Below are 15,492 nucleotides of genomic sequence, written 5' to 3' on the forward strand. Positions count from 1 at the left end.
AGGCAGCTACAGGGCGAGTTTGTGGACTACGAGAGGAGGCCACCAGGTTACAGGGGCTATTGGTCATGAGGGGGAAGGAGAGTGTAGAGGCACAGCGAGAGGTACTGCTCCCCGCACCAAGCCTGTGGTGCGCGTCGCCAGCCCGGCCCGGCCCGTTCCTGCTCCCCGCACCAAGCCAGTGGTGCGCGTCGTCAGCCCGGTCCGGCCCGTTCCTGCTCCCCGCACCAAGCCAGTGGTGCGCGTCGTCAGCCCGGTCCGGCCCGTTCCTGCTCCCCGCACCAAGCCAGTGGTGCGCGTCGTCAGCCCGGTCCGGCCCGTTCCTGCTCCCCGCACCAAGCCAGTGGTGCGCGTCGTCAGCCCGGTCCGGCCCGTTCCTGCTCCCCGCACCAAGCCAGTGGTGCGCGTCGTCAGCCCGGTCCGGCCCGTTCCCGCTCCCCGCACCAAGCCAGTGGTGCGCGTCGTCAGTCAGGGACGGTCCGTGCCTGTTCCACCAGTGCCTGGTCCGGCACCGGTCAGCTGCTCCACGCCGGAGCCAGATCAATCCGCTCCACCGGTGTTCAGTCCAGCTCCGGTCAGCAGGGCCAGACCACGAGGGCGAGAGAGAGAGGGGTGGTCACGCCCGGAGCCGGATCCGCCTCCGAGGCGGAATGCCCACCCGGCCCCTCCCCTGTGGTGTTTGGTGGTCGCAGTCCGCGCCTTTGGGGGGGGGGGGGGGGGGGGGGGTACTGTCACGCCCTGGCTCTGGGGACTATTATATGTTGAGCCAGGGTGTTAGTTTCTATGTTTAGTGTTCTATGTTCATGTTCTAGTTCATGTGTTTCTATGTTGGCCGGGGTGGTTCCCAATCAGAGGCAGCTGTGGCTTGTTGTCTCTGATTGGGAACCATACTTAGGCAGCATGTTTTGCACTTGTCATTTGTGGGATCTTGTTCCGGAGAGGTTTGTGTTTTGTTAACCTTAGGACTTCACGTATTGTTTTGTTAATTGTTTAAAGTACTCATTAAAAGATGTACGCATATCACGCTGCGCCTTGGTCCGTCTCTTACGACGATCGTGACAGATAGACGTAAGTGAATCACTTATCACATTAAATAAATAATAATCTTCAGAAATGACTTTCTTAAAACAACAGAATAATAGGGCTTTACAATGATGGTGAAAACTTGGAGAAATCTTGGGGTTAAGTGGGTTAAAATCTTCCTAGAAGTCACAGAGGGTTCACAGAGGGTCATGTCAAAATGCTGCATTCATAAAAAAAGATTTATTGAATTCTCCATGTGGTCTATATTAAAAGGGGAATTCATTTAATATAACAGGCTTTTAAAATGCAATATTGGTGCACAATTTCTACTTTAAACATCAAAGGGAAGCAAAAGGGACTCATTTCGTGGAACGACCCAGTACACACAATATAAGGATACTAGATTTCTTCCCCCAGCCCATTGTTAGTGCTAAACCTGCATTTCTCTCTGGTAGTGCCTCAATATGCTGTCTTTGATTCAAGCACCTCATTGTCTGTAACTGCAGAGCAGACCCAACTCTCCATTTGTGATTTGTTTCTTTCTAAATGGCACAGTCTTGGCAGTTTCCACCTGTCTGGCTCTGGCTGCATTTCCTCATCTTTTCCACTCTATCTCCATCCATCTTCTCCTTCCCCTCTTTTTGTGTCAAACAAACGGAACAACTCTCACAAGCACTGACGCACACACACACACACACACGCACGCACCCACGCACGCAAACACACACACTTATCAGACTATTGGGGATTTTGAGGAGAGATTGAAACCTCTGCTACAAAGGAGGTGTGAATTCCTTCTCTCCCATATGCCCCCCCCCCTCCCCCCGCCTCCCCCCGCCACCCCTACATCTAACTATCCCCCCCCCAAAATCCATTTATCTTCGCCCACTAGGCACAAACCTCCCCAAAGCCTCACAGCTAATATGAAATCCAGGGGATAAGCCTTTCAACTTACCATACAGCCCACTCATCCATTTCCCACCAGTGCAGCCCTCTCCTCTAAGCATGCATCCCACTCATTCTTTTACACCCCTTCTGATTGATTTCGATTGGACAGGGTGATCTAAAGGCAAATGGTGTGTATCAGATATTTGTTCTCCCCCTATTGCTATTGCATCTCTCCCTCTACCTCTCTGTCTCACTCTGCCTCTCTGTCTCACTCTGCCATTCTCAGCAGCACACCGCTCCTCTCCCCAATAAGAAAGCCGGTGCTTGCGGCAAAAGGCTATTGTCAGCAGAAAACCCCCAGAGATAGAGAGAAAAAAAAGTGAGGTAGAGATATATAGAAAGAGTGAGGGAGTGAGAGACAGGCAAAGCAGAAAGAGAGCAAACGAGAGGGAAAGACTGATCTTACTCCATTTAATATTAGAGTAAAACCATGTGCAATCAAATATTATGCGTTTAGCTGACTAAGATCAAGAAATGGTAACGAGAAGCGAACGCAAAAAGTATTATTTAATACTTTTGTAAAATGAATGATAACATTATACAAGGCATAATGCTTAAGTTACAAAGCATTACAAGGCATTATTCTAAGCATGCTCAAAGAGGGAGAGAGGGAAGTCATAGCCTGAAAGGCCATGCCTCAAGAGTCCATGGGGCGGAGAGAGTATCTCACCAGTGCTGGTCAGGAACAAAGAAGACAAAAACAATGAATCTGAGACCGCTTTATAACATCTGAGTTGTTCGGATTCAAAATCTGAGTGGTTGACCAATAGTATTACTGTAAAGTGAACCTCCAATCAGATATCAGACCTACAGGACGTAAAGACAATAGAACATCTGCTTCTTAAAGGTGACACAAGAGAGGGTTGGAGAGCAACACAAAGAAGGCTGAATTCCTAAGACAACACAAAGGAAATCCTTGCATACAGTGTAAAGAGTCACTTCGGGAGCTGGGCCGCCCTACAAAGGTATATGATCATCAACTACTAAATGAGAAAAATTAGGAGAGCAGATCCTAGAGCAGAGAGAAAGGAGGAGGGAGAGGGAGGGAGAGAGAGAGAGAGAGAGAGAGAGAGAGAGAGAGAGAGAGAGAGAGAGAGGGAGAGAGGGAGAGAGAGAGCAGATCCTATTCACATATCTGTTCTGGGCTCTTTAATAAGGTGAAAATTGTGCTGAAGGCACCCCCCCCCCCCCCCCCATTACCCGTATATTACACCTCTTGCTCCCTCCTTTGGGGACACAGGAAGCTATTTATTAAGCGAGCGGTTATTTACAGAAGGAGAGGGTCAGCGGGGGAAACAGGGAAAGCTATTACAAGGGAAAGAGAGATGGGAAAATACATGTGTTATTAGAGTTGTTTGTTATGCTGGGGTTTGCCTCGAACCACCTGCAATTGTGCATTATACATTAGACTCTCGTATAAGCTCCTCATTAACATTCCCCACCAAACCAGCAGGGCGATTTCATTACTGCATGCAGCTCCAACTTTACCACCCCATCTCCCTCATCACATCTCTGCCTCCCCCTCCCCACACACTGCTATCTACATCAAACTGATCCATCTCTCTCAGCCATCCAATTCCCTCCATCCTTCTACACCCCTTCCCCCATAATCACCCAGTCTGAATATACCCCATACATTTTGCCAGTGATGTGACTATTGGCTGTGTCTGAATAGCATGCAGACTGCTGCAGTACTGTAGTAGCATCACTAGTTTTCTCTCTCTCTCTCTCTCTCTCTCTCTCTCTCTCTCTCTCTCTCTCTCTCTCTCTCTCTCTCTCTCTCTCTCTCTCTCTCTCTCTCTCTCTCTCTCTCTCTCTCTCTCTCTCTCTCTCTCTCTCTCTCTCTCTCTCTCTCTCACGCTCTCTCTCTCACGCTCTCTCTCACGCTCTCTTTCTGTGTCTCTCTAACTGTTTCATAAGGGACTTTCCTCCCCCTCGTTCATTCCACTGACTGTAAAGGCTGGATTAGAATGCATGGCATTGTTGTACTACAGCCACAATGCAGTGTGGAAATAGACCTGTCGTTAGTCGCAAACAGAAACAGATTTGACTCAACTGATTTTCTATGATGGTCTGGAATAAGTTTGTGGCGCTGCTGTGCAAAACGGTGTGTGAGTGAGTAGGAAACCACATTGCATTCAAGTCATCTTTGGTGTCATTGGGGATTGCTATGGCTGTGAGTATGATAATTGATCAGAATGATTGACACAGTAAAGAAGATGGAAAGAGCAAGCTATGAGCATGTTACTTGGTCAGAACAAGCATCACTCACCGGCTGAATGTTGTATGCCAACAGGACAAACCTCTTGTCTGCAGACACATGGAACTTTGTGGTAGTCAGGTCCTGAAAACATGGAATGAACAACATATCAACAACATGCTTATCTCCTAACATTACAAGAGACACATGTCAGCAAATTACTTAGATCTCATAAGAGCCTTAACCTTCAAGAACAACATCGCCTAGGGGCTTATATGGATAAAGTCAGGGATGGCACTTGGAAAGCCATGGCCCTAGGTACAGTATCCCTGCCTATATCATCCACCAAATGCTAAATAATGTTGTAGGCTAACAGCTACAGTGTGGGATTGATATAGCAACAGAGATGATAAACTGGTGAGAGCCAGAGGAGACATCTTCCCATCTTGACAACAGAACCCCGCTTAGCTCCTAGGCAATGACCCAGATACGTTTTCCAGTGTCGCTTTGCCAAACCAGGCACTCTTCAAAATTAGGCCATTGCTAGAAAAATCTCTTTGAAGCCATATGTTGAGGGCTTCAGTTGAACAGTGATGGAACCAAATAGACCCCAAAAAGCTTAAACTGTCACCTCCTCTGCATAGCTATATTCCAGTGAAAGTTACTACTGCTCTCAATTTTTTCTAAAACTACAAAAGTTTTAACAGTCATTCTATATTCTCTCTCCATCTGGGAGGCCCTCTCAGTCTCTATTGAACGGTCCATTTGTTTGGCTGTCTCTGTAAATGAGCCAATCAATAATGGAATGAGTCTCCTCTCCTGTGGGGCCCCGGGGCCGTTACGGGGCCGTTACTCACCAGGGAGCTGTTGTCCAGCAGTGTAGCTGTGAGGTTGGAGTGGAGGTTGTAAGACAGGACGTGACCCTCTCTGGTTCTGAGAGCAACCTCATTCTCTGGAAGAGACAACACAGGTCCAAGGGAAATGTGAACCTTTCAGTTGGTTCACTCGATTACCACATGAATGGAAGTTTGCATAGGCTTCCCCATACATGTTGTATCTTGTTCCCCTCCTTCGGGGTATCAAGGTTTATCCGGTACATAACTGTCGGTTATTTGTTCTTACGTTTGACATGGACTCAGTAATACCTCACTAAATCTCCTGATACTGACATGAACCAGCTATACTATCAGATATCAAACAGAGGCAGCAGGCTAATCTGGGTTAGCTCAGCTAGAGCTAGAAGCTCTTACCATTCAACCAGGTCACACAGGGGTTGTGAATTGTATACTTCTCGCTCACTAGATCCTCCATGGTGAGATGGGATTGCAGTAACAAGTGAGACTCATCTTCCAGAGAGAGAGAGAGAGAGAGAGAGAGAGAGAGAGAGAGAGAGAGAGAGAGACATAATATGACAGTGAAATCTTTAACTTGTGTGAGTGTAATATTTACTGTTGATTTATTTCACTTTTGTTTATTATCTATTTCACTTGCTTTGGCAATGTAAACATATGTTTCCCATGGCAATAAAGCCCTTTGAATTGAATTGAGAGAGAGAGAGAGAGAGAGAGAGAGAGAAGGAATGGGAAAGTGGGAGAAAGCAAATAGGTATAAACACTCTGTTTGTGTACACCATTTCCACCCAGGAATGAACATGAAGCTTGCTCTATTCACACAGAGCCAAGGCACAGCTGTTGCTGGGGCTCAGCCTGTTCTTAGCATAGCACTGGAGTCTCCGCTTTTGTCTGAGTATCTTTTCAATGTAGGGGAACTTTGTATTTGTCAGTGTTGGTTTGTTTTGTCCTATTGGTAATGTTATTGTTAATATGTTTGTCTGATGGAAAGTCTTGTGTATCCGTTCCCACTCCTCCTCCCACTGCATCCTCTCTCCTTCTCTCTCTCTCCCTCCCTCTCGCTTACTTCCTCTATTCTTCCACTCTCCCCCTTCACTCCATCCCTTGCCTTTATTCCCTTCCTCTAACCCTCCTGCGTTCATTTTCTCTCTTTCTTTTTTACCTCTACACCTTTCTTTCCCTCCCCATTCCTTCTCTTCCCTCTCTCTCTCCGTGTTTCTTCTTACCAGGTGTGAGCATGATGACTGAGAGGATGACCAGTGAAAGAACACCCACAATCACCACCATGGCGATCGCAATGCCCTTCCAATTCCGTGGTGGACCAGTCGAACCATGCATGTCCTGCCAAGAGAAACACACACACATACACACACACGCACATACACAGTGATGAACGTTGTGTCCACACACACAGCTGAGGGAGAGAACATTAGTGCTGCTTCATTTCCACAGCCTCACAGTGGGGGTTTCTCTCTCAGACAGGCGGATCGGTGGTTTCAGGCTACATTGAGACTCTGGGGGAATAATAGCTACTCACAGCCTCTCACTATGACAGCAATCTGTGTGATTTAGAGTGATTCTCCTTAAAGCAGAGCTAAAGAGTTTGCCTGTGAAAACCTTGAAATTAATTGCAGACTACTATTTTCTGTCATGGTATAATTTCTCGCTACTGTCGCCTCATTTCACCTGTTACAGCTTTAATGGGGCATATGGTAGGGGTTGGGAGGGGGAGAGGCGCACTTTCCATGAAAACTAGAAGACCAGAAGACATTCTGCAAGAAAAGCATTTGTTGGAAACATCTGCATAGAAGTCTGTGGAGCAACATGATAAATCAAACAGACTTGACGGGAGTTGAACACAAAGTTTAAGAACACAAGGCAAAACATAAATAAGATGGGGCATTACAGTACAAGAAACAGCTGCCGTATGAATATTATGTCTGTATATTCTCCTCAGATGCTCCTCAGAGCTCTGATGGAAAGAGGGAGCCACAGTATCAGTCACAATTAAAGACAATGGCAGATGAGCTGCTCTGTGATCCCTCAGAGTGTCTGGCTGTCTTTGACAGGACGCTGGAGCCCCATGCTCAATGATGTGTGAGAGCTCAATCACAGAGCAGCCATAAAGCTCAGCCTTCATTATGGCCGCTTGCCTCTGTAGCCTGGCCTTGTCCTCGGAGCCACAGAGCCACGGCCGGGCTGCTGTCTCCCATCACCATCACCTTCCTCCAGGCCTTGATGGGGCCTGGAAACAGCCATGCGGATCGCTGGTTGACAGATTGCTGATCCTCCATCCAGCCCCGTCTCTGAACCGCCACTATACAGCCACTGTTGCACTCACACACACACACTAATTTCTCAATCCCCAATCTTGGTCAAACATACTCAGAACCTGTCCGCATACTCAAAACTTGTGTGAAATGTCTCCCCATGGGGAGGCAACGAGGAGACAACTCCTATATCTTGACTGGTTGCCAGCATAGATTTAATTTTATTAGGATACCCATTAGCCGATGCCAATGGCGACAGCTAGTCTTACTGGGGTCTGACACATAACGAAAAAACATTAACATGTAGTCTGTGTGCATCTATCAGTTACACATACAGTACATGTCAGTACATACACACAACAAGTAGGTCACATGGGGGAGAGGCTTTGTGCCGTGAGGTGTTGCTTTATTTGTTTTTTTATACCAGGTTTGCTTTTCACTTGCGCTATATGAGATGGAAGGGAGTTCCATGCAATCATGGCTCTGTACATTACCTTGAATTTGTTCTGGACCTGGGGACTGTGAAAAGACCCCTGGTGGCATGTCTGGTGGGGTAAGTGTGTGTGTCAGGGCTGTGGGTAAGTTGACTATGCAAACAATTTGGAATTTCCAACACATTAATGTTTCTTATAAAAACAAGAAGTGATGTAATCAGTCTTTCCTCAAGTCTTAGCCAAGAGAGACTGGCATGCATAGTATTAATATTAGCCCTCTGATTACAATGAAGAGCAAGATGTTGTCACGATCGTTGAACGGAGTAGACCAAGGCGCAGCGTGATGAGCGAACATACTTTATTATCTTTAGTGATAACAAGAACAAAACAATAAACGAACAACGTGACGTCCTAGGTTAAACAACCAACACGGAACAAACCAAACGGAACAAGATCCCACCACTACTGTGGGAAAACAGCCTGTTTAAATGTGGTTCCCAATCAGAGACAACCAGCCACAGCTGAAACTCGTTGCCTCTGATTGAGAACCACACTGGCCAACATAGAAATAGAACACATAGAATACTGACATAGAACAAGAACACATAGAAACTACACACCCTGGCTCAACATATAGAGTCCCCAGAGCCAGGGTGTGACAGTACCCCCCCCAAAGGCGCGGACTGCGACAGCGCCTTAACATAAACCAAACAGGGGAGGGCTGGGTGGGCATTCCTCCTCGGAGGTGGTTCCGGCTCCGTGCTTGCCCACCACCCTCCAATAATCCCCCCGTAGCGCCCCTGGTCCGGTCTGGCCCCGCTGGCTGGAGCTGGACTGGACATCGTAGGAGCGGATTGCTTAAGCTCCGGTGTGGAGCAGCTGACCGGTACCTGACCAGGCACCGGTGACCCAGGCACGGGTTGTGCCGGACTGACGACGCGCACCCCTGGCTTGGTGCGTGGAGCAGCAACGGGCCGGACCGGGCTGACGATGCGCACCCCTGGCTTGGTGCGTGGAGCAGGAACGGGCCGGACCGGGCTGACGATGTGCACCCCTGGCTTGGTGCGTGGAGCAGGAACGGGCCGTACCGGGCTGGCGACGCGCACCGTAGGCTTGGTGCGAGTGGCAGGAACAGGCCGGGCCGGGCTGGCGACGCGCACCGTAGGCTTGGTGCGAGTGGCAGGAACAGGCCGGGCCGGGCTGGCGACGCGCACCGTAGGCTTGGTGCGAGGAGCAGGAACAGGCCGGGCCGGGCTGTGGAGACGGATAGGAGGCCTGGAGTGAAGAGCTGCCACAACCCGTCCTGGCTGAATGCCTACCTTCACACACTCTGTGTGAGGCATCAGCACAGGACGTACAGGGCTGTGTACCCGTACTGGCATAACAGCATGTGACACTGGCGCAGGATATCCGGGACCGAGGAGAGGCACTGGAGGCCACGAGCGCTGAGCCGGCACACTCCGTCCTGGCTGCATGCCCACCTTCGCACGACACGTGCGGGGTGCTCGCACAGGACATACCGGACTATGCCGGACCACTCGTGGCACAGTACGCAGCTCCGCATACCCCGGAACCTGCCCAGTCTCATGCTGCCATGCCTGAGTACGGGGAGTTGGCTCTGCTCTCCATCCAGGCTCCGCCAACCTGCCTTCTGGCCCCCCAAACCCGGTGGCCTCCTCTCCTAATCTCCCGATTCGCCCTGTGGCAGCCTCCTGCTGCCCAGTCGCCCATGCCGTGTGCCCCCCCCTAACATTTTTTTGGGGTTGCCTCTCGTCCGTCCGACGACGACACTGTTGACGCCGTTGCTCCTCTCTCGCCAGGGCCTTAACCTTAGCCCATGGCCCTTTTCCCCCGAGCATGTCCTCCCAGGACCACAACTGGCCCACCTGGGCCATCGCCAACCTCTCCAGCTCCTTACCCGGCGCTTCCTCCCATGTCCAGGCTGCCTGCTCCTGGACACGCTGCTTGGTCCTGGTATGGTGGGATCTTCTGTCACGATCGTTGAACGGAGTAGACCAAGGCGCAGCGTGATGAGCGAACATACTTTATTATCTTTAGTGATAACAAGAACAAAACAATAAACGAACAACGTGACGTCCTAGGTTAAACAACCAACACGGAACAAACCAAACGGAACAAGATCCCACCACTACTGTGGGAAAACAGCCTGTTTAAATGTGGTTCCCAATCAGAGACAACCAGCCACAGCTGACACTCGTTGCCTCTGATTGAGAACCACACTGGCCAACATAGAAATAGAACACATAGAATACTGACATAGAACAAGAACACATAGAAACTACACACCCTGGCTCAACATATAGAGTCCCCAGAGCCAGGGTGTGACAGATGTGCTGCTCTGTTCTGGGCCAGCTGCAGCTTAACTAGGTTTTTCTTTGCAGCACTTGACCATATGACTGGACAATAATCAAGATAAGATAAAGCTAGAGCCTGCAGGACTTGCTTTGTGGAGTGTGCTGTCAAAAAAGCAAGCATCTCATTAACACGGACAGACCTCTCCCCATCTTTACAAGCATTTAAATCAATATGTTTTGACCATGACAGTTTGCAATCTAAGGTAAGACCAAGTAATTTACTTTCCTCAACTTGTTCAACAGCGACACCATTCAATGCCAGATTCAAATAATTTCCTAAGTCTGGAACTTAGGAAATGATTTGTACTAAATAAAATGCTCTTAGTTTTACAGATGTTCAGGACCAGTTTATTAATGTTTATTACTGGCTCCCCATTCTAAAACTGACTGCAACTCTTTGTTTATGGTTGCAGTGATTTCACTAGCTGTGGTTGCTGACACGTATAGGGTTGAATCATCAGCATACATGGACACACAGCCAATGTCTTATCTTTATTAGATCATCCTGCTGGGCCAGTAGGGACAACCACAAAGTTATGTTTCACCCCCACCGCGGTCCAGAGAGATACCAAACCAATTGATGTGCAGGCAAGATCCTCCCAACCTCATCTACTGTGCTTGCCTTGCTTCTTCCGGGCAGTATAGGAGCATCATGGCAAAAACTGTCAGACTGGCCAATAGCTTCTACCCCCAGACCATCAGGCTGTTGAATAGCCACTAGGCAGCTAACTGCTACCTCTGTCCCCCTCTTGCCCCCTGGACTTCCTACCCCTCCCCCATTGCTGCTCCCCCATGGGTATTCTACATTTACCCTGTCCCCACCCCCCAAATGGACATTTATCATTGCTACAGTTGTAAATGTGTATATATTATTATTACTATTGTTATCTCATTCCCTTCAGTTCTTTTTACCTGCACTTTTGGAGCTCAGAGCATAAGAATGTCACTGTACCCTACGATTACATCTGCGACCCTGTGCATGTGACAAAAAAATGAATCTAATCTAAAGCAGACACACACGCACACACACACACAAACACGTGTAGAACCTAGCAGAGACACATGGTTCATCTAATTCCTTTGCTCTGATGAATCTACCATAGACAATGTTTTGATTTCAAAGTCCTTCCCTAATTACTGCATACAACACTCTGCTAAAATCAGATTCCACCGCTCCCCAGAGAACAGAAATTAGACTACACTTCCAATTAAGGTCGCATGCACCGTTGTAAGAAGATAGAGAGGGTGAACACTGTGCATGCTGGCTGGGAGAAGAGGGAGTTTTGTCAAAGTTGCAAAAGAGACACAGATACAGGAGACAGGAGACAGGAAGAGAATCCCAAGTGTGGATACACAAAGCCACCACAGTCTGGGTGGGTTTCAGTGATGGTGACACTACATCTGAGGAATTGAGACCCCAACACAGCACTGGCTGCCAGAAGAGGTGGACAGATGAGGGATTAGGTCCTGTCAGTGAGAAACCTGCTTCTAGGAGTTTGATGTTAGCGCACACGTTCTGCTGACCCAGAAAAGATCATCATAAAATGAAAATAAAATCAATAATGTGTAATACACTCCTCAGTGAGCCATCCATCCAAAAGAGAGTTGAGAGGAGCCTATGATAAAGCTTTGATGAAGCTGTCAGTCAAACCAACACACAGGCAGTCTATAGCTATGCAAAATTGAGATTTGTATGGGCAACCAACCATGGATCTCTTGGGGAGAGCACCTTGTGAGAGACCTCCACAAACATTTGCAGTGCTCACTGAGTTCATTGCATCAGTAAGAGGTAACAGAGCTCCACTCCCAACATGGCAAAGATACAAAACGCCTCAACAAAATGAGATGATTGATACAGTGTGCAGCTGAATAAGGTCCAGTGGGAAGCAATTCATAGAAGGAGAGCAGCCCGTAAAGGGGACTTTTAGATGGACGGGCCACTGGAGAGCGTCCCTCCCCGCAAAATATGACACCTTGTGGAATCCCTGGACCTATACCCTGACCCCTTCTTCACTGAGAAACTCAACTAACGAGTACAGATAACAGCCTCTTCTTTAAATTAAACACATGCTGTATGTACACTGTAATCAAATTAATTGTATTGATTGGCTACAGACACAATAAGGGAAACCACACAAAATACAATGAATTACTCAATTTGCTCCCAATGCACCAGAGCTAGCTGGTGAGAGATTCCATAGGGCTGTTAACAATTCATAAATTAGACTCTGGGGATCTCCTTAACTCCTTGTCTGTCTGTCTTTGGAACAGGCGGTGGAAATACCACAATAAATCATCTGAAGCAGAATCACACCGCTAGTGAAGCTACTGTTGACACGTGCTGACTCTCATCTACATATGGGCATTTCCATTGAAAAGGACCCATGAGCACCAACATGTGAAGTTCATACTAGCATATCAAATTGGGTGTAAAATGGAAGCTAAGAATGTATATTTTGGGGAAATTAAGGCATAGATTCATTTTTCAACCATTTTCCATCCCTCCAAAAATAGGCATAAGTAAAGGCTTTGGTTTCTGGATAAACAGATGGAAAAGGGGCCTTAGAAAACATCTACCAGGAAAAGTCTTAAAAGGTATAAGAAATACATCAAAACACAATAATATTGACGTAAAGATGCTTATATTTCGTTTTGGAGAAATTGTTTACCTTCTGTAAGTTTAACAAATAGTGCCTTGTGCCTTGTAATTCCATTACCAAAACCCCTCATATCTTTAAGATATTTTCACATTTCACTTTCTCATGAAGAGAGTGTGTAGTGGGTGATTTGGACGGAGTCAGGCACAGGAGGTGTAAATCACAGAATAATGGTTTATTCGGCCAATACAGCGGTTCGCAGCAATGCGTAAAACAACTACAGTGCGACTTAATGGCGCACTAGGAAAAAACAAAACACACGGGTGAATATCCCAGCGATGAAGTACAATATGCTCCACTGAGCTAGCGAAACCTCCACCTGGAAACAATAACACACAAAGACATGGGGAGCAGAGGGAATACTTATACAGACACTGATGTGGGGATATGTACCAGGTGTGTGTGAAAACAAGACAAAACAAATGGAATGATGAAAAGAGGAGTGGCAGTGGCTAGAAGGCCGGTGACGACAAACGCCGAAGCCTGCCCGAACAAGGAGATGAGGCAGCTTCGGCGGAAGTCGTGACAGGGAGGATAATGAAAGTTCACAGAAGTAACAACTAATTGTAGACCTACCAATTAGTTATAGTTTTTTCACTGATATTAATTTCTTTATGAATTATTAAATGAAATTGGTAACAGAATTACCAAAATATCAGTAACTAAATTATTGCAACTGAATTGGCTACAATGGGAAATCATAATAGTCACAAACCACAGTTGGGTCACCTGCTACTGCCCTCCCTTCCACTGGCACACTGTTATGTTCAGCTCAGAACTGTTTTCTTTGTCTTTCTGATATCTGGAAAACCCCTCCCTCTCTCTTCCCCTCTCACTCTCTCTCTGCCTCTCACTCTCCAGTTAATGTCAACTCTCCCAGCTCTTACTGGGAGAGTTGAAATTTGGTCATTGCACCCTGGCCTTCATGTTAACGTCCACAAACGGACTGGACTTGACCAAATCTGAACCTATCATAGTTTGGATAGCACAGTACAGTTCAGTACAGTACAGTGAGTAGAGCACAGTAGAATACAGTACAATACAGTACAGTGAGTAGAGGGGGGGACAGATTATTCCCAACACATGTTGGTGGGTCATAGAGAAAGATTCGCTGTTTTATAGCTAATTTCCTGCAATTCTACACATTTTGCTATCATATGCTTTCTGGCGGGCCACATAATGTAGCACTTGCCTCAGTCACATGGAACAGACCCACAGCTTTAGCCTTCTCTGCTGCAAGGCATTTTCCTTTCCCTTTCATGCATCCCACCAAGCATTAGCAAATGACTTTACAAAAGGGCTCTGGGTGGGTATTGTATGACTGCTGCCCCCGCCACACATCCAGTCCTCCTTAACCTTTCCCACTCCCCTCATAGTCGTGTATGCCTTGGGGAGAATGGGGTGTGATGCCACTGTAAAGCATGGGGGAGAGGAGAGGTACATGAGATATGAGAGAGATGTACACGTCCTTTCAGATACAGGCACACACGACTGATAAATACAGCCTTTTAAAGCACAGACTCTTCTGGTTCACCAACCCCATCACATATAAGAGCTCCCTATCAGTCTACAGAAGCTTGAAATCTGTGGAGACATAACCAAGCACTGAGGTGCAGTAGCTACATGAATTGCTTGGCTGTGTAAAATAAAAGGCATTGATTGGGACTGGGCCATAACACAGAGAGACATTTGCCTGGGAAACGATAAGGGATACGGATACGCTGACTAGTGTTTGTGGCTTCCTTGTTTAACCTACAAAATTGAAGAGATTCATTCTAAATTGAGGGGATATGTAAAACATTCCCAACTGGCCACTTCAGACATTAAAGACATATAATCTATTTTCAGTTATTTACAATTTCGCACACTATAAAAAATACCAATGCAACCTAATACAGCACTGACACATGTTTTGTCAGCCATGCATTAGTGCAGCTCTGAACTGAAATGCTGCCATGGTTGAATTGTTGCTGTTACTGAGAAGGTGATGGGTGATGTGTATTCTTAATTAGATCATTTGGAAAGGCTGTAAAGTATTGCTGTACTGGATATGGAAAGCATATAGCAACAAACTAACTCATCTCCAGGGGAAATGTAATTCTCAGAGAATTCATTTAAAAACAATGTTTGCAGCGATCAGCAACTGTCCACAAAGATGCAACCAACTACAGTCACATTTAGTCACTAAGACATTTCTTGGTGTCAGCAATTCTGCAACCTATTGACAGCCTGTAAGTAGAGCTACTGTACATAACATGAAAACACTGTTGCAACTTCTTACTTCTCTGTTTGGATAGGCTCACAGAACTGCTGAATGAGTATGCAGTGGGCATAATTCATTACAAGGGGGCAAAGAAATATGACATTCAAATCTGTGGCAAAAAAGTGTGAAGTGTAAAATGCTGGAAAAAATTAAGTCTGGTGTTAAATAATTGGCTATTTTGATATTCAGATTTGACATCAACTTAATTGAGTGGGTAGATTGCTTATACACTTTATACAATTAGGCAACAGAATAAAATGGATTGTCCATCCATCACCTGCTTATTCACACTATGTGATTGCAGATCCCTCTCTATCAGCATGCTGTATAAATATATAATAAAGTAAGATCAGCCCCTTTGGCATTGGTAATCTGGCCATGATTTCACTACAGATTATGCTACAACTGAACAGGCATGTCAGATCTATTCATAAAACAAAGAGACATTTTTCAATTGTGATAACAGCAACGGGA

The 15,492-nt window shown here is 46.8% G+C and overlaps 1 protein-coding gene across 1 annotated transcript in view; it reads right to left on the reverse strand.

Annotated features, from left to right (window-relative positions):
• The window catches only part of LOC311149919 (inactive dipeptidyl peptidase 10-like), a gene marked incomplete at its 5' end in the record, with an annotated part of 41,413 nt that overhangs the window by 21,004 nt on the left and 4,917 nt on the right, over positions 1-15,492 (reverse strand). Inside the window, 4 exons of the mRNA XM_084187148.1 lie at positions 4,241-4,312; positions 5,026-5,120; positions 5,419-5,514; positions 6,246-6,360. Of these exons, the coding sequence (XP_084043274.1) occupies positions 4,241-4,312; positions 5,026-5,120; positions 5,419-5,514; positions 6,246-6,360 (378 nt within the window). The remainder of the gene's footprint in view (positions 1-4,240; positions 4,313-5,025; positions 5,121-5,418; positions 5,515-6,245; positions 6,361-15,492) is intronic.

The sequence above is a fragment of the Coregonus lavaretus genome (genome assembly GCF_964263955.1).
Source record: "Coregonus lavaretus genome assembly, chromosome: 22".
Classification (NCBI taxonomy): Eukaryota; Metazoa; Chordata; class Actinopteri; order Salmoniformes; family Salmonidae; genus Coregonus; species Coregonus lavaretus.